General features: G+C 29.3%; 3 protein-coding genes across 13 annotated transcripts in view; 2 read left to right on the forward strand and 1 right to left on the reverse strand.

Moving 5' to 3' along the window:
* Positions 1-8,302, forward strand: part of Ca-alpha1d (Ca[2+]-channel protein alpha[[1]] subunit D) — a 26,930-nt gene extending 18,628 nt beyond the window's left edge. For 6 of the 7 annotated variants that reach the window (XM_074242030.1, XM_074242034.1, XM_074242035.1 and 3 more), the window contains 10 exons: positions 12-163; positions 253-477; positions 553-757; positions 1,190-1,425; positions 1,515-1,732; positions 1,937-2,083; positions 2,953-3,215; positions 3,495-3,818; positions 4,313-4,440; positions 5,137-8,302. In XM_074242030.1, the coding sequence (XP_074098131.1) occupies positions 12-163; positions 253-477; positions 553-757; positions 1,190-1,425; positions 1,515-1,732; positions 1,937-2,083; positions 2,953-3,215; positions 3,495-3,818; positions 4,313-4,440; positions 5,137-5,490 (2,252 nt within the window). In that variant the 3' untranslated portion in view covers positions 5,491-8,302. Of the gene's footprint in view, positions 1-11; positions 164-252; positions 478-552; positions 758-1,189; positions 1,426-1,514; positions 1,733-1,936; positions 2,084-2,516; positions 2,561-2,952; positions 3,216-3,494; positions 3,819-4,312; positions 4,441-5,136 lie in introns of all 7 variants that reach the window. The other variant, XM_074242037.1, reaches the window with a different exon arrangement.
* A 373-nt stretch (positions 8,303-8,675) lies between these two features.
* Positions 8,676-12,023, reverse strand: LOC141526896 (dnaJ homolog subfamily C member 2). Its single transcript, XM_074242038.1, has 4 exons — positions 11,863-12,023; positions 11,465-11,740; positions 9,078-10,573; positions 8,676-8,951 (listed from the first exon to the last, which is right to left on the reverse strand). The coding sequence occupies exons 1-4, from the start codon at positions 11,918-11,920 to the stop codon at positions 8,901-8,903; spliced, it is 1,881 nt and encodes a 626-aa protein (XP_074098139.1). The 5' UTR covers positions 11,921-12,023; the 3' UTR covers positions 8,676-8,900.
* Positions 12,024-15,294: 3,271 nt separating this feature from the next.
* Positions 15,295-21,014, forward strand: Hrg (poly(A) polymerase hiiragi). Of its 5 annotated transcripts, XM_074242617.1 has the most exons (12): positions 15,362-15,750; positions 15,815-16,048; positions 16,121-16,205; positions 16,334-16,962; positions 17,118-17,268; positions 17,640-17,851; positions 17,917-18,214; positions 18,325-18,504; positions 18,587-18,708; positions 18,779-18,931; positions 19,007-19,102; positions 19,168-21,014. In XM_074242617.1, exons 4-12 carry the CDS (start codon positions 16,381-16,383, stop codon positions 19,255-19,257), a joined length of 1,884 nt encoding a protein of 627 aa, XP_074098718.1. In that variant the 5' UTR covers positions 15,362-15,750; positions 15,815-16,048; positions 16,121-16,205; positions 16,334-16,380; the 3' UTR covers positions 19,258-21,014. The 5 variants fall into 5 exon arrangements, with proteins under 5 accessions (XP_074098721.1, XP_074098722.1, XP_074098718.1 ...); XM_074242620.1 differs by having other exon boundaries at positions 15,295-15,750; positions 15,815-16,205; positions 18,791-18,931; XM_074242621.1 differs by having other exon boundaries at positions 15,296-15,750; positions 15,815-16,205; positions 19,208-21,014.
* Positions 21,015-21,079: the final 65 nt, after the last annotated feature.

Consider the following 21,079-nt stretch of genomic DNA (forward strand, 5'->3'; position numbering starts at 1 on the left):
TTTTTTTTTAGGTGAATCATGGCAAAATATAATGCTCGATTGTTCAAATCGTCCGGGAGAGGTAAAATGTGATCCGAAAAGTGATGAGCGTACTTCAAATGGATGCGGCAATGATATTGCTTTTCCATACTTTATATCGTTTTATGTGCTCTGTTCGTTTTTAGTAAGTTATTTTCATTTTTTTTTCTTTTCAACAACAAAATTGGATGCGGGAAAAAAAATAAGTCATTTCATATTTTTTTTTTTAAATAGATTATCAATTTATTTGTCGCTGTTATTATGGACAATTTTGATTACTTGACAAGAGATTGGTCTATTCTGGGTCCACATCATTTAGATGAATTTATTCGTCTGTGGTCTGAATACGACCCAGATGCAAAAGGTCGCATTAAACATCTCGATGTAGTACAATTATTGCGGAAGATATCACCGCCGCTTGGGTTTGGAAAACTGTGTCCTCATCGTGTCGCTTGCAAGGTAAAGTCATTTAATATTGTTTGCTATTAAACAGACAAAGATCTTTAATTAATTTTTTTTTGCGGAATTCTATAGAGATTGGTGTCAATGAATATGCCGTTGAATAGCGATGGTACGGTTCTTTTTAATGCGACATTGTTTGCCGTGGTGAGAACATCATTGAGAATTAAAACAGAAGGTAATATTGACGAAGCAAATGCTTCGCTTCGAGCTGTTATTAAAAAGATATGGAAACGAACCAATCCCAAGTTATTGGATCAAGTTGTACCACCACCTGGAGGTAAATAAATTGATAAATATTGATATTTTTTACATTGAAATTAAGAGAAAAATTTTTTTTTGGAAAAAATGAATATTGCTGTGACAAAAAATTAATTTGTTTAAAATTTTAACAATTAGCTGAAGAAATTAAAATATTTTTTTATAAGTTTTTTGCTGAAAAAATTTTTTTTTTGATTTGGAAAAAAAAAAAAATTTTTTTTTTTTTCTAAATTTAGAAAAATTTTTTTTTAAGAAAAAAGTTATTGGGAGTAAAATTTTTATTTTTTCAGCTAAAAAATAAAATGGTTGAAAAATTCTAACAAATTAATTTCTTATTACAACATTACATATTTTTTTCAACAGAAATTTTTTCTCTTAATGTATATAAATGAAAAAAAAAAAAAAAAAAAAAAAAAAAAAAAATAAATTAATATGTAATATTACATTTCAGTTGATGATGAAGTGACAGTAGGTAAATTTTATGCGACCTTCCTCATACAAGACTATTTCCGTCGTTTTAAAAAACGTAAAGAACAAGAAATGAAAGAGGGTGATAAGGACTGTCATAATACTGCGACACTTCAAGCTGGTTTGAGGACGTTACATGAAGCGGGTCCGGAATTAAAACGTGCGATCTCGGGTAATCTTGAAGAATTACTTGATGATAATCCAGAACCAACACACAGAGTAATTTGATTATTAATTAATTTTTTGCAAATGCGCAACGGCTTGATCAAACAAAATCTAATTTATAAATTTATTATTTTTCTTCACAGAGAAATCACTCGCTTTTCGGCAGCGTTTGGTCAAGTATGCGAAGAGGCCATCACAGTTTCCGCGCTAAATCATTAAAAACAAATTCAAATAACGCTCCAAAGATTTCCCCAACGAATTCGATCGATTTCGTGCCGTACGCCTCACTTCAACGAGCTGGTGGAGCGGATGGCAATCAAATCACAGCAAGGTCGCACCAGGTTGTGCCAAACGTCGCTAGGTATGCATTAAATGTCAATCGATAGCAAAAAAGCCCGTCTATAAATTTTGCCTTAGGATTTGTCTGAACTATAAAATAAAAAATATCTAAAAATAAATTTTATGATAGTTGAAGCGAGACATTGAAAAAAAAAAAAAATAATAATAATAAATAAATAAATAAATAATAATAAGTAATTATAATGACCATATATTTCTATTACAGTATAATTAGTGACTCGGGCAACACTCAGACTGCCCCAGAGCCAAGAATAGTTGGATTTGAGGAGAACATACCAATGAGGCCTCTCGCAATGTTCTCAAACACCGGAATGCAGCCGGCTAACTTTCAGAATCCCTACAAAGTATTGGAGTAAGTAAATTACTAAAAATAAATATTTATCGATGTCAATATTTTTCTCGGTGCTCCAACGCATCTACACGTTGATAGTTAATCGATGTATTTGACCGCTCGTTTTTATGAATATTTATAAACATAAAATAAAACACACATGAATACTTCAGTAATTACCAAAATAAATCGCGAGTTGAGCCTAGTGCATGCCGTATGCTTTGTCCAAATATTTTTTCTTTGTTTAAAAAAAAAAAAAAAAAAAATTAAAAGACATTAAATCCAAAAGAAAATACACAGAAGTATATATTGAAATAATTTTAAATCCTATACTTGTTAAACCATTGTCGCGAGTAGTTAATTATATTTTATATTTATTATTACACTTTGAATTTATTGTTTTTGTAATTTATATCGTTGTTCCAAGCTTCTTTTTTACTGTCATACGTTTCAGTGGTCCGGGTAGCGGTAACTACCTCCATCCAAGTAACGAATATGGTAAGATAATGTTGAGAGAGCTCAGTAGTTGAAACAGCTTGCTCGCTTAATGCCCGCATGGACGATTCTATTAATCATTAATCATGATTGCTGTATATTGTCATTTAATTAAAAAAAAAAAATTTTTTTTAACAGAAGCTTGTTAATTCCGCGAACGCGTAAGTGTTCAGAACATGAAGCATGTTCATCCGCATGCTTGACCTGGTACCTAGGCTAAGAAGATTAAAAAATAATATAATAATTAATATTAATTAATTAATTAATTATACTAATTAATAAACTATGTAACTAAATAAGCCTTAACTCCCGACTGCACTGCCTAACATGTTAACATAACTAAAGTATTTGTCCCCGTGTGCGTTTTATTTTTTTTTTGCCGCCTGCGTATCCAGTCTCGAAGACGGGATCGAGCACCAGCTGACGCCACCGACACCGCCTCCGCGAAGGAATCTTCCTAGCAGTGGAGCAACCATCAGTTTTGCAACATCAACGGAAACCAAGGGTGACTCTAGTACCACCACAACCAGTCAAACAATCTCACCGAGTCCAAGTCCCAGTCCAAGTTTCGGCTCCTCTTCCAACGACGGTGCTCGTTATTACGCCTACGCATCTAGAGGATGCTGCGTAGATATTATCGGCTGGAGTCATCAGCACGGTACGCCTCATCTTCAATAATAATTAAAAAAAAAATCAAATTAAAGCAAATACACTTTAATTAAACAGTTATGATTTATGATAAACATGAACATGAGCAAAGTCTTCCAAAAACATCACAAAATTTCTTTACAGTATAAATAATAAAAAACACACTAAACATACTACACCGTCCTCGGACCTCAATTTACAGTTGAATAAATTTAAATAGAATATCAGATACTTTGCTCTTATCTTGAATAAAAAAAGAACGTGCTGTTTGTCTTGCTTATCTGGACAGTTTTGGACGACACGTCGCTTGAGGAGGACTCAGTCGGTGAATCCAGAAGATCCATCAGAAAAAAGTCTATGAAGAGATCTAAGTGTGTCGATGTACCTGAAGAAGGGGACCCAGGTCTCACGAGAACCTCATCTTCGACCAAACGAAAAGAGACTGCTGAAAATGACAATACAGGGGGAAAAGAGATCAGTCAAGCGCTGTCTGTTAACAGGAAGAAAAGTATTGCCAATGGTTTGAGACTTGCCACCCAAACTATGGCTCTCACCGGGCCTTGGCGAGTTTGCGAGTCTTGTTTGACTCACCGGGCTTCATTCCACGGCAGAGGTGACGGAATAATGTCGAGTCTATATTTATGATTATTCGAGAACCAATTGGCAATAAAAAATAGAAAATTTAATTTTTTAAATGTTTATATAAAAAAAAAAATTTTTTTTATTTTATGGGTCCAAGATAAAAAATTTATATAAATTTATAATTCATGATGCATGATGCTGTTAGCTTTACTTGACGCTAATAATACTAACTCGAGCTTGGCCGCACGCGATTGTTTTTCATTTTGATTTATCATCCTCTTTTTTATTGTTTGGTTGAGTTTTATTTTTTTAATTCGTTTTATTTTATTTTATTTTATTTTATTTTTTTTTTTTTTTTTTTTTAGTACCTGTAAAGTGTACTTCGTGGATTAACAAGTGTAAAGCTAAAGCTTCAAGCTATGTTAATTAAAAATTAAACTAATTAAAACTAATAATTTAGTAAAAATGAGGCATTGTTCATTGTTACACATTGTCTAATATATTTTTATTTTTTAACGTAAATAGTTACATGGAGCAATGAAAGCAACGGAGGCGTTGGATCTGAACGTCTATCGCACAGTTTACCTGGTAGTCCTGCTGATCGTAAGCCCAACTTCGAGGTAATTGGCAGTGCTGAAAGTCTCGTTGGTCGAGTAAGTAAATTTTATTCTTTTACTTTTATAAAATAATACTGAAATCAGCAGACATCTGATAATTTAGTTTTTCATATATTTTATATATATATATATATATATATATATATATATATATATATATATATATATATATATATATATATATATATATATATATATATATATATATATATATATATATATGAAAAATATATGAAAATGCATGTGGGTACTCAAATGAAAGCTCTTGATGAGTGTAACATCGGGATGAGCTTATATCTTTAAAAATGTCAATAATTAAGAACTGACATCGTATCTCGTGAACTATTGACATTTTTAAAGATATAAGCTCATTCTGATGTTACACTCGTTAAGACCTTTCATTTGAGTACCCACATCAATTTTTCATATATTTATATATATGATATATATGTATATATGAAAAATATATGAAAATGCATGTGGGTACTCAAATGAAAGCTCTTGATGAGTGTAACATCGGAATGAGCTTATATTTTAAAAAATGTCAATATTTAAGAAAGTACAGTGCAATTTAACAAAAGTCATTATTTAATAAAGCAAAATTTTATTTATTCATAGTTCAAAAGTCACGGCAGTCACATCGTGATGTCTTTTGATTTCAATATCATTTTATAAAATCCTATTTAATATAATTAAATTGTTAAATAATAAAATATTAATTGAATATTTAAGGTACTTGCGGAACAAGGCCTTGGTAAATACTGTGATCCAGATTTTGTAAGATACACATCCCGAGAAATGCAAGAGGCACTTGATATGACAAGTGAAGAGATGGATCGTGCCGCTCATCAGCTTTTATTACAAGAACGCCGCGGTCAACCATTGACTTTTCAACTTCAGCAGAGTATGGATCAACACTGGAATTCACGGCCACAGGGACCACGTGAAATAGTGTACGAACAATTACGGGAACAAATGCCGTCACTAGAACAACCGCAAGCACAAACTTTACAATTACAACAACAACCGCAACAGCAGCAGCAACAACAGCAATACAATCGTGGAGGACAACCACCTTTGTCTTAGCGACAATGGTCCAGTTATAAGACTGCTGCAGCTCGAATTATCGGCAACGAAAAATTTTTTCTCAAATTATTAATATTATAGTTATAACAATAATTAATAATATTATTATTGTTAACTTATTGTATAAAGATTATGATATACGATAAGATGGATGAAGAAAAACAAGAACAAGAATAAGACAAGGATTGCATTCTATTGACGAACGTTACACGTCACATCAACCATCACGAATATATTTACTATACATTTGTTTGAAATTACTCTACTCTCTCATTGCCAATAATTACAACTTAGACTTAAACTTTTTAAAGATCTTAAAAAAACAAACTAATAATAACTAAAATTTTACACTGAAAAAAAAAAAAAAAAATTAACTTGAATCATCATGAGTAAAATTCTCGAACCAAGAAAATAATTTTGAAGAACTTTATTGTCTTGAATCAAGACAAAAAATTCTTCATAATTACTTACTTGATTCAAGTAAATTTTTTTTTTTTCTGTGTATGAATTTTAAAAAATACTACAGAGTATAATTGATAATGTAAACATACATTACGCATATACTCATATACAATAATATTTATAAAAACTGTTTACACTAGTCTTTTCACAATTGTAATAATCCGTCATCATTAACTTCTACAATTGTCCATTACTATTACTAAAATTAAAAATTACAATAAGGAATGTAATTTAAAAGAATGTATTTAAAAATTATAGAGAGTTAAAAAAAAAAAAGAGAGAAAGGTATAGTAAGAAAGAGATAGAACGAAAGAAAGTTGGATATAATTATATCAAGTGCCTAAGTAATCTTATATAGTTAAATTATTTCGGACCAGATCAAGACCTTTATCAATCCCAACAAAGTACTTTCGATTGTAAGCAAACGCACACAAATTATCGGTGAATATATATCGCTGAGAATAATTATTAATCCAGCGTATAAAAGTCAATTTAATTATTGCGCATCGAGAGAATTGTCAGTCGAAAAGTAAAAACAAAATAATAGATAGGGATTTAAAATACTAAAAATATATAAATCATCATTGTACACTCGATTTTAACGTAATCGCTTTTCGACATTATCCTTACTGTATTATGATATTATTATAATTACTATTATTATAATTATTATTATTATTAATATTATTATATTGTCTAATGTCTTTTTATACTATTGTAAAGAGAGTTTACAGTTTACACGGGTAGCGTTCGTAGATCACATGCCGTAGACTTTACAATGACGAATTGAAATAGTAAAAAAAAAAAAAAAAAAAAAAAAAAAAAATAATGAAATCCATTAAAAAATGAAAAACAAAATAATTCAATAAATAAATAACAATCAGGGGCTGTGGAGTGGCGAGTAAAATCTTTGTTAAGCGGAACTGATTTACTTGAATACCGCGTTGTGACTGATTTACTTGTAATCTGATAATATATATATTTATAGATAGGTAATTATAAATGTACTTATATTTAATCGAGTGTTATAGATAATTACGTTGATCATTTTGTTCCCTCGTTTGTTGTGACTTGGCTATTTAATAAATGCCAAATTATTTATTAATTAAACAATGATAATTTAATTGTACTTAATCATACTTTTAAATAATCCCATAAAATACAGCCATAAATATTTCTACATACTGTAATAACGAGTGCCTGATTTAAATTCAACAGAAATAATTATTTTTAAAATAATTTTTTTTTTAATTTACCGCACATATTTAATAACGTTACGCACACAAGCGACAACACAAACGACCACGTATTTTATTTATAACATTATAGATTATTGCGAATTATTAAATAAATAAGGTAATAAATTTACGTGTGGAAATTTTATCCAGGTATCTCACAATACTGATTTATTAATTGTGTACTGCATGTTTGATTGAACTCTTATAATATTGTTACGTATATTAAATTTTAATTAGTTTGTTAAAATTTGTGTTCTTTAAAATTAGATAAATGAAAAAATGACAATTATTGAATTAGTTTGATGAGTGAAATTTAATTAATATGATGATAATAATAAAATATGCACTTGGAATGTAAAGAGAGACATTTAAAAAAAAATATATTAATAAATTATGATACGTTTTGCATGTAATCGATGAAAGATTAAATGACCACATTAATTAATAACTAATAAATAATAATAACTACGCGCTATAGAATTTGTAAATAATTAATAATTGATACGACTGTGTAAAAAAAAATTTTAACATCTTTTAAAGCGATTTTCATTCGTTCTACGATACATGTATAATGTATATTAATAATTAATAAATAATGACAGAAATATGTGAATAGTAACTGTCACTGTAAAAAAATATTAAATATATAAATTACTATATTTATGGTACTTAATAATTTGATAAACGCTTGTACAACCGGCGTATCGTCAGTATAGTTCATAAATAAATAATAAAAAAAAAAAAAAAAATAAAATAAAATAAAATAAATTAATAATAATAAATGGATAATTTAAAGTTCCGAAATTGTGTCGTTGCACAAATAAATCAAAGGAGTATTTTAAAATAAAAAATAATTATAATTTAAATTTAAGAATGGTAATTAAGAATAAAAAATTTTAATAAATTAATAAGATTCTGCTCGTTGAATGATTACGAGGTGTTGTGTATTGTTGTTGCTGTTATTATAGCGAAATTGTGTCAAATTATAATATATAAGGGTTTTGAGCATCTTACGCGTGTTAAATTTCGACACACGGCAATATCGAAGAAAAAAAAAATAATCCAAATTATTTATAAATAAAAATGATATAATAAAAATATAATTTACCTTTTACATTACTTATTATTTCATAATCAGAATTGGAATTTTCATGGAATTCCACGTTCATTAAAACAGAGAAAAATTCAATGCAAAAGCATTCTGTCATTTTCAATAATTACTTGGAGGCATTTTGTCATCACCATATTTCCGAAAATTAAATTTTTTATTGTCTATTTTAATTTACTTACATGTTAAAAATAAATTAAAATTAAGTATTAGATGTTGCAAATTCAACTACTTAAAGTACATACTGCTGTTGCGTTAATTGTATCACTTTATAGCTATATTCTACTTATTTTATTCTCTTCTCGTAAGTACTCATAAGCAAAGTTAGTTTCAATTATTATCATTAAAAAAAAAAAAAAAAAAAAAAGATATCAAAGTAATTTTGAAATTGAAATATCTTTATTTATCAGGTAATAATATAATTTCTAATATTTTACATACCAATGTACATACGCATATAGAAATGCGTAATCATCAAAGATGTACTTGATGATATAATTCAATTATGTTTCTTAAATTATTGACGCCATACAGTATCAAGCATAAAAGTTAGAGCAATTTGTCATTTTGTAATACTTATTAAGCTAGGTGATAATTTTTCATTATTTAGTAACTTGTGCTGCTTTTTTTGCCTTAATGAGTTCCACGAGTTCCTAAAAAAATTAAGAATATTAATAATTACATCTTAAACAAGCTCATAAAAATAATAATAATAATAATAATAATAATAATTACAAAAAAAAAAAAAAATTACAAAATTAAAAAATTTTTAAACTTACTTTATAGCGTCTCATACAGTCCTTTTTAGTCCTAGATGGAATACAACCAGCTATATGATCCCACCTTTCAGGACCAGCGACGTTAGAATAAGTCTTAAGTGCTTGCTCCAAAAGTTTTTGTTCAGCCGGAGTCCACGGCTGCTGAGATTTTTGTTCCTGAGCCTTCGTTTCACTCGACGTACCATTAGTAACAGGTGGATCCAATCGCTCAGTGACTGCAGGCATTCTTTCGTCAATAGCATCTTTACTCTTTTTCTCAGCAATAAAATTATCAAATGCCTTTTTATTAGCCTGCTCTTTCAAACTCGACTTACTGAAATCTGTCGACTGAAGATCTTTAGCCTTAGCTAAAACCTCTTTAGCGTCGCGAGTGATCCCATTATTTGAGTGCTGATTAATAAAGTTAGCAACTACCTCCCACCGTTGATTTGTACCAGCGGGAAAGAGATTCACAGCCTTAATTAACAACTGGAGATCGTGCTCTGACCATGGTATTAAGTGTGCCTTGACCTGCTTCTCCAGAGCATTTTTCGAATCTGACACCTGATTGGAAATACCGGCTCGACGTTCAGCTTCCATTTTACTTTCAGTCAGTCCAACAATCCTCAGGAAAGCTTCACGTCCACCAGTCTGCAATTCCTTGGTCGCTTCCTCCAATTGATTCAATTTAAATAACTCACAAATTTTTTCAACATTTTCCATGTGTTTTATACTCTCGGTCGGATTTTCAGCAAAATATTCTTTCGACTTACAAATATCTCTCAAAGCTTTGCGTTCCTTTCTCAAAGCTTTTTTCATAGCCTCGCGTTCTTGTTTAGCAATGTCCTGTCGTGCTTTTTCTTCGGACTCGCGCTTTTCCCTTTCAACCCGTTCACGTTCAGCCACTTCTCTAGCCAATCTCTCTTCTTCTTGTTGCCGTGCTTTGGCAGCCTCCTGCTTAGCCCGTTTCATCGCTGTCTTTCTGTCTTTATCCTCCTGCTGGAACCTTTTGATCCGTGGGTCTTGTGAATAAGCAATATCAACCAACGAACGTATTCTCAACATCTCTTCCTTCTTTCGTTTCGCTCGCGTAGCTTTGTTCTTCTTTTCTATCCACTTTCTTGTGTCACGATCTTGCCCAGACTCTTTTTCTTCTTCATCAAGGTACGAGTACTCTCGCCACGAGTCAAAATCATACCAGAATGAATAGAAATGTTCTACTTTGTCTCTTGGAGTGTTTAGATCACCAAGCTGAGGTACAGGTTGCTTAACAGACCACCGCGCATTTAACTTAAAAGCTGGACCCATTGTACGGAAGAAATTATTTTTTGCGTCTTTTTCGTCTGGAATATTGTCATCAAAATCAGGATCTGCGCTGTCATAACTACGTCTTTTAGCTGGATTTCCTAACATCTCCCAAGCACGAGTTATACATGTAAAATAATCATCATCTGCTCGTACTTCTTCGCCCATTGCTTTACGTTTATCCGGGTGATGTTTGAGTATTTTTTGTTTATCTAAAAAATAATATCAATCCTGTTATTTTGGCGATCCTAATTTATAATTTTTCTTAATCTATATTATTAAGAGAATAAAAAAAATTTTGTTACCAGGATAGTCATATAATAAAATCGGTTTTTTTTTTTTTTAAGAGAAATTTAGTGTCATTGCAAAGGTCTTGACTTGAATTTGTGCCTTTTCAAGATTTCATATCATTCTCACCGAAAGTCAATTTATTATAAGTATTTAGGCGGCATTCAAAAATGCTCTATCTCTAGATACATAATTAAGAAATGACCTATGATCTTGTGAACTATTGACATTTTTAAAAATATAAGCTCACCCCGATGTTACACTCGTCAAGACCTTTCATTTGAGTACCCACATCCATTTTTCATATATTTATATATTTATATATATATATTAAAAATATATGAAAATGCATGTGGGTACTCAAATGAAAGCTCTTGATGAGTGTAACATCGGGGTGAGTTTATATCTTTAAAAATCTCAATATTTAAGAATGTACAGTGCAATTTAACGAAAGTCATTATTTAATAAACCAAAATTTTATTCATTTATAGTTCACAAATCACATAGTGACTGCAAGGTTACTAGTAAATTTATTATAGCAAGAAAAATTTTATCTTTCGAAGCTCTAAAAAATTAAAAATGAATTTTTTAAAATAATTCGCTAGATCTAGTTCATTTTTAAAGAAAAAAAATTAACAAGTGTCTGCTAATTTCAATGTTTTAGCGTGATAACTTATTATTTAAAAAAAAATTTTATCTAAACAGATAGAAGAAAATTGCATAAAATAAAAATAAGGACAAATTTCTTCATAAACTTATTATATAATTCAAATTATTAAATCAGAGCTATAATTAGAAAATAATAAAATACATACATGCTTGTTTGATAAGTTCTTCACTCGCTTCATGTCTGAATTTTTTAATCCCAAGAACAGCATAATGATCTTGATTTTTCCAATCCTTTGGATCCAGAGATCTCAAATAATCTAGATCATCCTCGATTTGATTACAGAAATCTTTCTCTTCGTCATCAGAAGATTCTGATGTCCGATTGTTGACAGAATTTTTCTCAAATCTAGTTGTAAGTCGCGTGTGTGCAATCGCATGTAATACCATAGAGCCAGCAACGTGTACATCATGTTTCCGAAGAGCTAAAGTAATTACAGTCGTTAATTTATGAATTATTTTCAATAATTAAAACTATCAATAATCACAGATGCAATTAAACAAACTACATAACCTTTAATGTAATAAAAGTATCAATTTTACTCACGTGATATTGTATTATAAATGATACAGTCATGTATCTGGTTATTCTCCACCATGGTCATCGTCTCCTTTTTCTCAAGTTTACTTTTAAATTTATAAAACTGTTAATAAAAAATTAAAACTTATCGGAAATTTATTTGACGGCTAAGCGTGTAGAGAAGCGGAGACGAAAACGTGCTTGCCAGAAAAATTTATTTGCAATACGCTCTCGCGCATGCGCAGTGATGTTCAAGCTCATTGGCCAATTATTCATTTGCAATCATCCCCACTCTTCATTCATTGAACTAAAATTTTAAATTCTCTTTTTTTAAAAGTAATAAACAATTTATCAGCTGAGAAAATAATTAATCATTAAATATTGATTAATTAAAAGTTTAAAAAAATTTTTAATTTTGTCTGATTTAAGATTATCCGAAATTTCCCGCTTTTAAACACTTGGCTGACCACGTGACCGGAAAAAGAAAAAAAAAGTACCGGAAGTAAATTGCATGAGCTATGATGACTATACTATACACCGATGTAGGGTACGTTCCACTAAGCGCTAAAAACGACCACAATCCTATCTTAATGCACGTAGCGCAATCGTTTTGAGCGCTTAGTAGAACGCACCTGTATAGTGTTGTATAGCCCCAAATTGGCTATAGTAAATTTATGGAACTCTTTTAATTCGCCCGTTGGAACGCGGTAGGGCGTTCAACTCGCAGTAAATAGATTAAGGTGGGAGAATAGATTTAAATTTGAATATATAATTATAAATTATATATATAAAATGAATTTAAAACACTCAGATTATTTTAGTTTAATTTAGATTTGCATTGCGCGCAAATCTATCGTTTATTATTTAATGGTTTACAAAATACCAGTACCGACAATAATTTCAGGAAAAGTAAAATTTCGCGTGACGGACTACAGTCTTGCTTCTTGATAAGTGTCCTCTTGTTCCTTAGTTTTCGACTCCCTCGATTGAGAGTTCATGACTTTGGGGGTGGGAGAGTCCCAGAGGGTAGTGAGGGTAGTTGCGCGCGCCTCTGCAACTCCTGTCTTCAGTTAGCATCCCTTCTCGAGTTGGCAAATGGGTCCACGTTAAAATGACGTCACGATGGCCCATGACGTTCCCAGGTTGTTTGGGGTGGTCTCCTTTTCGCATAGATGAACACTTTCCGAATGGTCATTTGACTGAAAATACGAAATCCACGTCGCAATTTATAGAAAATTTTTTTATCCTCCTTGACATGATTTGACGAGACAAATCTTGACAGGACATTATCCGAAAGTCGTATCGACATTTTCATAAATGGAATTTACTAGAATAGTACTTATCCGAAAAAACAAAATCCGAATCGTAATTAACCGAAAATTTTTATATTCTCTTCATTCATAATAATCCGAAATGACAACTTCGGATTAGACACTATCCGAAAATTTGCTCCAATGATAAGGAAAAAACTTTATTATCGATCTACAAGTTTATGCATGCGATAATGTAAATTTCTAACGATAATGAATAAAATTTTTAAATCGCCGTGTAACACTTAAATCAAAGTGATCCACGACTAATAGTATGTGCATTAAATTACCATTAAGAAATATTCGAATTAGTTTACTTGAAAATGTATAGCCCATCATTTTGAAAAGATTACCAGATTAATTGTTAGTAGAGTGTAAAGATTGTTCCATCGAATGGATACGTAAATACATGAGAATTTATTTTTTTAATATTTTTTCTTTAAATTAAAAATTTTTAATTTATATTTTTTACTATATGCGAAGATTATAAAAACCGTTTCCGTAATGATTAATTCCCAACAGGAAATTTGCATATCGTGGAAATTTTTACTTAATTATTTTATTATAATTTGAGTCCATAAATTACATTATAATTTTACGTCATTAAAAAATCAATAATTGATGTGAAATTATCAAATATTTATAAAAGTTTTAAACCGTTTTATTCTATAATTAGTATTTTTTATGCACATTTTTATACACATGCATATTAGTATTTTTTTTATTTTATGTAAAGAATGCATTATAATTATTTTTATTTTTCATTAAATGACAAATTAGCTGTTAAAGATACATTATAAAAGTATATGTTACTATTTTTAAATTTTGGCATATTTAAGTTTGCTGTAATATTAAATTTATTATTTCATTATTATATAGGAGATATATTTATGGGAACATATATTGTTTTATTTATTTAATTTAGAACTATTTTACTTTAATTTTATTTCTACACTATGTAGACTTATGTTATAGTTTACTTTTTTATATATTATGCAAAACTGACAGTCACGAAAAATAACTGGACAATCGTGCATAATTGATGTATATTGTTACATACAAGCAGTCATAAAATACTATTAAATTTTCGGATAGTGTCCAATCGGGAATTATCATTTCGGATTATTACAAGGAGGATATAAAAATTTTCGGTTGATTACGATACGGATTTTGTCTTTTCGAATAAATACTATTCTAGTAAATTCCATTTATGAAAATGTCGATACGATTTTCGGATAATGTCCTGTCAAGATTTGTCTCGTCAAATCATGTCAAGGAGGATAAAAAAATTTTCTATAAATGGCGACGTGGATTTCGTCTTTTCAGTCAAATGACCATTCGGAAAGTATTCATCTATGCGAAAAAGAGACCACCCGTTATTTGCAGCCAGCCTGGATGTCTGATTTTTATTGCCTAGTCTTAAGTATTCGAGTAATCCCTTTTTACCGAACGTTTTGGAAAATAAGCTGCTTAAGGGATTATGACAATAAAATAAATGGAAATTACTGGGTTTTCTCAGTCTGTAAAGAATATTCCAAAACGTTCGGTATTTTATTCTAAGTGACCATTACATTTAACGTAAACTTATTTTAACAAAGTAGTTTTTGTATGTCTAAACTACAGAACCGTAATAAAGTTTTGTAGGTTTTTTCCTTGGGAATTTTCGGTGATAATAAATTTGTCTATACCCTAAAATTTATGATAGAAAAATTCCCATACTAAACAATAGAATTTAAAATAGAAAAGTTTACAATATTTAAAGATTTTTATTTTTCTTACCGATATTATTACAATTGAAAATACATATATTTTAAATCTTACTGGGTTTTTCCCGCTACTATTTATTGCAGTCATCTGTTTATATGTAATTTTATATTAATATATAGAGAGTGTTGTGATCAATCCTTTCGGATTCACAACAAGAGACACCGACTAGACACCAGTGTATAGTCTTTGTGATCATACTGAAGTTAGCGGTCAGCTGTCAATTTAAAATTTTTTTTTAACAAATTAATTACAATAAAAAAATGCTTCTAAAAATTTTCACTTGTAATTTTTATTAATTTTCACATGTAAAACTTTTTAATTAATTTTTTTTTAATACTTGCATTATTATAAAATTTTTAAATAATTTTTAATGTCTGCCAACTTCAGTGACATTCTTGACAATCATAAAGCGTCCTCTTTAAAGTTACTCGCACGTTGGCAAGATTATATATTCACTTACGAAAATAGTTTGTCACCGGCATTTTCCGTGCATCATCCGCATCGTAAAATCTGTGAAGTAAAAACTCCTTGAAAGAACACGCATGCGCAAAGTTAATTGAACCACCAAAAACCCGAGTGAGATTATTTTGAGAAGTATACTTTATTCTGAGTAGAGTAGTTGACCGTGATGGTGTGATGTACTGTGTTTAACGCGTTGCATCGTTATTATTTATTTTTCATGTGCTTTGTGTCTGGATTTAAAATTATTGTCTATTACACAATATTAATATTATTTATTTAAACAGTTTATTTTTTAATTTACTCATCAGCAGTTGAATTTCAACATCAGATTAAATTCCTCGCGGTAAAAAAACGAGTAAACAAGTAAAATAATAAAGTAAGTAACAAAGGTGACTAATAAAATAAAATAAATATTTTACAAGACACTGTATATTTTTCAGATACAAATAAACTCGAGACAATTCAACCAAGCGTATTCTTTTTTTTTTTTTTTTTTTTTTTTTTCTATCAATTATTTATTATTGAGATTGAGAAATAGAAACATCGAGACTCTGTGATTTTTATTTGTTTACTAGCTTTATCCATTTTTACTAGCATAAAAAAATTTTCTTATTTGCTAGTTATTGGGCTTGAAATAATTTTTTTAAATATGTATGCTATTTTTAAAGTTTAAGGTTAGTTATAATTTTAAGGTTGGAATAAAATTATTTTTTACTTAAACATTTACCTGTAGAATCTTTGTATAGTTTAACCTAACGACGCGAACTAAAGGATCATCAGTGATTATGTTATTAGGTTTATGAAAAATCCAAGATCTTTCAAACTCATTCGGTATGTCGTGAATATTTTTTATTTATTGATGTATTGTTGTCTTATTCATTTATTTATTTATTTTATTATCGCTAGTAATATCATTATTATTATTGTTAAAAATACAATTGATGTTATTTTCTTTGTAGGTTAGATAGTTAGTACTTCAATAAATAAATATCCAGCATAATAAAAAATGTGGTCGACGCAAGGAAATAATAATGTTTTAAACAGCACTGTCACAAGTACGACAGCAGCTACGTCAAATACGTCGCCAAATTCGCGGTCACTTGGAATGACATCAGCTATAAGTGTCGCTGAACCTAAACCAAGTGATTTAGCGCGAACTAATGAATTAAGAGAAGCTCTTAAACCTTACAATGTATTCGAGTCCGATGAAGAGTTGCATCATCGAATGGAAATATTGAGTAAATTAAACGCACTGGTTAAACAGTGGATCAAAGAAACGAGTGTTGCTAGAAATATGCCGCCAAATATTGCTGAAAATGTTGGTGGTAAAATTTACACTTTTGGGTCTTATAGATTGGGTGTACATCATAAAGGTGCTGATATCGATGCGCTGTGTGTTGTACCACGTCATATTTATAGATCAGATTATTTTACCTCATTTTTTAACTTACTTAAACAACAGAAGGAAGTTACTGATTTGAGAGCTGTAGAAGAAGCTTTTGTACCAGTTATTAAAATGAACTTTGATGGCATCGAAATCGATATGTTGTTTGCTAAATTGGCGCTCAAAGAAATACCAGATGCTATGGTGAATATTTTTTTATTTATTAAATATTTCTTCTCAGAGATTAGTAGAATTCTTTCTTTTTAAATGTCAAAAAATTCTTGAGTCATTGGCAAGTTTAAATTTATTTAAAGTATTTAATAAATATTTATTAATTGTAATGTAATTTTTGTTTACAGGATTTGAAGGATGATATGTTGTTGAAAAATTTAGACCAGAAATGTGTAAGAAGTCTCAACGGTTGTCGTGTTACAGATGAAATTCTGCGGCTAGTTCCGAACATAGAAAATTTCAGATTAGCACTTCGTGCTATTAAATTATGGGCAAAACGTAAGTTTTATTACTTCAATTGTTGTAATCATTATTAAGTAATATATTTATTTATTTATTTATTTATTCAAACTCCAATTGGCTTTATACATTAAAATTTACATCAAGTAAATTTTAGTTTTAGGCGAAAAAAGCATTAACATTTTGTTAAAATTTAATTAGAATTAAATTAAATCAATTTCATTTACTTAATAACTTTAACTTAGTAACAGTATAATAATAATAATAATAATAATATTTCTGAGAGTAATTATTAAAAAAAAAAAAAAAAAAAAAAAAAAAAAAAAATTGCACTTTTCAAGAGACTAGATCGAAGTCTCAAATAATTCGATGCATATATTTTAAATAAATATATTATATTTTTTTTTTAGGTCATGGAATTTACAGTAATGTCTTAGGATATCTTGGTGGTGTATCTTGGGCGATGCTTGTCGCAAGAACATGTCAATTATATCCAAATGCAGTAGCAGCAACACTTATTGAAAAATTCTTCTTAGTATTTTCACGGTGGCAGTGGCCACAACCAGTGTTGCTTAAGCAACCCGACAATGTTAATTTTGGTTTTCCTGTTTGGGATCCAAGAGTAAGTTAAACATGAAAAAATATTGCTGAATTTTGTTTAATATTTTTTTTTTTTTTTATAATTAGGTAAACATAGCTGACCGAAATCATTTAATGCCCATCATAACTCCAGCGTATCCTCAACAAAATTCTACTTTTAACGTATCTGTGTCGACTAGAACGATAATGCAGGAAGCATTTGAAGCTGGTCTATCGGCTACAGAACAAATAATCATGGGAAAAGCAACGTGGGATAAATTATTCGAGCCACCAAATTTCTTTTGTAAATACAAACATTACATCGTACTACTAGCAAAAAGTGCCAGCGCAGAAGATCAACTCGAGTGGTGTGGACTTGTTGAATCTAAAATTCGTCATTTAATAGGTAATAATCATTTAAAAATTACTATATGTTCAATTTATTTATACACGTGTGCAAGTGTATTTTTTTTATTACTAATATAATTTATTAATAATATAAATAATTTTAAACAGGTACATTGGAGAGAAATCAACACATTACACTGGCACACGTTAATCCAGAAGGATTTCCACCTTTGAATCCTGAAGAAAGTAGTCATTATTGTTCAATGTGGTTCATTGGATTACTTTTCGCTAAGTCGGAGAATCTCAATGTCGATCTCACTTATGATATTAAATCATTTGTTGACTCAAGTAAATATTATACATTGTTAATTTAATTATCTGATAAATTCACAGCTTATACAGTATTTAATTATTTATTAACAATTTTTAGTTGAAAAGCAAGCTGAGCAATTGAATATGTTGAAAGCTGGTATGTTTATAGAAGCAAAACACGTGAAGCGAAAGGAATTACATCATTATGTATCATCCAAGTTATTGAAACGTGAACGAAAAGTAAGTTTAAATTCAATTTATATTAAAATTTTTTTATAAAAAAAAATTGTACAAACTTTAACTTATTCAGGCATTGTCGCAGATCTCTGGTGCTCGGAATGGTATTATAAGTGGAATATCTCCAAGAAGTCAAGAGCTCTTGAAGAAACGTCGCTCTGATTCGAATGCTGACTCGGAAGGAAAAAAACGCCGTATTGTCGACGGCGAACAACCTATGTCTCAAGTAAAATTATCACATAAATTAATTCAAGTAAATTGTTAATTAGGGGGGGGGTTTTAATTTTTTTTTAAATCTCAGGGAGATGATAGCAATTCGCTGGTTGACGGCTGTGATGATAGTAATTCCGGATTTAGTTTGGATGAATATAAGCAAACTTTGTCAACAGCAAAGGATGTAAGAAATTGTTAATGTTAATTATTTATAGTTATTAGTATTCTTTCTCCACTAAAATGTCTCAGGAAACATCAAACTCTGATTCAACTACATCAACATCTTTAGCAACTCCAGCAGCAACAAAGCCGCCGGTAGTTCAAGAAGTGTGTACTTGACCACAGCGTGATTGTCGTATTGAAAAAAAAAGCCGTCAATCCTCGGATTCTTGTCCAGGTTATTTAGACTATAAACCATCACTCTCAAGCCACTGTCCACTGCCCACTTCATGAAATTCAAAAAAAAAAAAAAAAAAAAAAAAAAAAAAAAAATCAAATCGACGAATAGCATGGTAATATTACATTTGAAAATTACATAAATACTTTTTTAGACGTAAGTTAATTAGATTGTAGATTGTTCATCGACCGACCCACATTTAATCAACCTGGTAAGTTGGGATGTGATGCATGTCGGTGTTACAGTCAATTTAATGAATACGACACTGGAAACATCCATTGAGGTGAAAGTGTCTACTTGATATTTAAATTTATATATGAATATATTTATATATATTTTTTTTTCCTTTTTATTTTACTTGGAAATCAGTGACATGATATAGACAATGATTTTTTTACTCTTTATTATTATATGTAGTTATTAATATAATACTTTAATATTACTTCCGAATATCTTAAGTATGGAAGTATAAATATTTTATTTATGTTAACAGAAACATAATTTAGTGCAGGAAAGTCGTGAAATTGAAGACTAAATAAATCATTATTATTGAAATCACTTCTTTTTTATCATTTTTTTGTAGTCATTTCCAAAGCAATCATTTGAATCCTTTAGAGTTTAAAAATTTTTTATCATTGTTGAATCGATTTTTAGAAAAATACTATCTCTATCGTCAATCATTCATGTGTAATATAATCAGCTTAAAATATTCACTGACATTGTCATTTATCGTATGAACTTAATCGAGTACTTCAATATTAGATCATTAAAATTAAAATCATGAAGATAAATAATTAAATAAATTATTGGCTTATAGCATAATTCACACGGATTAACTTTCACGTTAACACAATAATGACATTTGATTAAACTCACTGACAAATATTTAAATTATTAAGACACAAGTGATTTTTTAATGATTATGATTTTTTTTTTTTTTTTTTTAAATTAACGTAATTAAATATATTTAAATGAATCAACATGCAGTATAATCTTTGGATATGGCTACCAGAATTGTTTAGCCTGAGTGATGAATGAAATTTATTAAATTGTTAAATTTATTATTTCTTCAGCGTAATTGAAACAAAAACCAGATTACTGATTACTATGTATGGTGATAATTTAATGTACATATTATTATTATTATTATAATCAACACTATTTGTATGAGATGTATTGTCTCGATAATCGTATAAATACATCACTAATCGCTGGTGTTTTTGCATTAACATGTATATTTACTTTTTAATTGGTATAAATTGATTCGTGTGTTGCGGACGATCGACGTTTATTCTTTGTTAAATCAATATATAAAAAAAAAAAAAAAAAAAAAAAAAACAATTAAAAATGAAAAAAAAAAATTAGAGTCATTATTATTATTATTACTATAATATAATCTTAAGGTAGTGGTTCTATTACGAATTAACTTAAGTTAATTTTTCTGTCGATCGTTCCAGCATCACTCGTCAATATAAATAGGGATAACATTTACAATGACGATATGAAGTATTTCAATCGACAAAAATTTTTTTTTGTCAATCGTAATACCTATTAAAATGCTCGTTTTATATATTAATAAAATTTAAATGACTTAAACGGTTTGTGACTAGGCATAACCGGGCTTATGACTGCTATGTAATCTATGTATCTTTCAATAATAAAATGAAAATAAATTTTCTTTCACTACCACCAAATCAAAGTTTTATAATTTTTTTTTATTCCTCTTATATATTTTTAATTACTAGTATTAAGATTACTTTAATA

This window comes from Cotesia typhae, unplaced genomic scaffold, assembly GCF_013202065.1.
Source record: "Cotesia typhae breed Kobodo isofemale line unplaced genomic scaffold, CoteBio_Ctyphae contig_4, whole genome shotgun sequence".
NCBI classification, from domain to species: Eukaryota; Metazoa; Arthropoda; class Insecta; order Hymenoptera; family Braconidae; genus Cotesia; species Cotesia typhae.

What these genes read in the sequence shown, in the direction of transcription:
- LOC141526896 (XM_074242038.1), bottom strand. Translation starts at nt 11,920, where the DNA reads ATGACCATGGTGGAGAATAACCAGATACATGACTGTATCATTTATAAT. An exon ending in CATTTATAATACAATATCAC is followed by an intron (nt 11,741 to 11,862) that starts GTGAGTAAAATT and finishes TAATTACTTTAG; the next exon opens with CTCTTCGGAAACATGATGTA. An exon ending in ACTGTATGAGACGCTATAAA is followed by an intron (nt 8,952 to 9,077) that starts GTAAGTTTAAAA and finishes TAATTTTTTTAG; the next exon opens with GAACTCGTGGAACTCATTAA.
- Hrg (XM_074242616.1), top strand. Translation starts at nt 16,381, where the DNA reads ATGTGGTCGACGCAAGGAAATAATAATGTTTTAAACAGCACTGTCACA. An exon ending in TAAAATTCGTCATTTAATAG is followed by an intron (nt 18,215 to 18,324) that starts GTAATAATCATT and finishes AATTTTAAACAG; the next exon opens with GTACATTGGAGAGAAATCAA. An exon ending in GCGAACAACCTATGTCTCAA is followed by an intron (nt 18,932 to 19,006) that starts GTAAAATTATCA and finishes TTTAAATCTCAG; the next exon opens with GGAGATGATAGCAATTCGCT.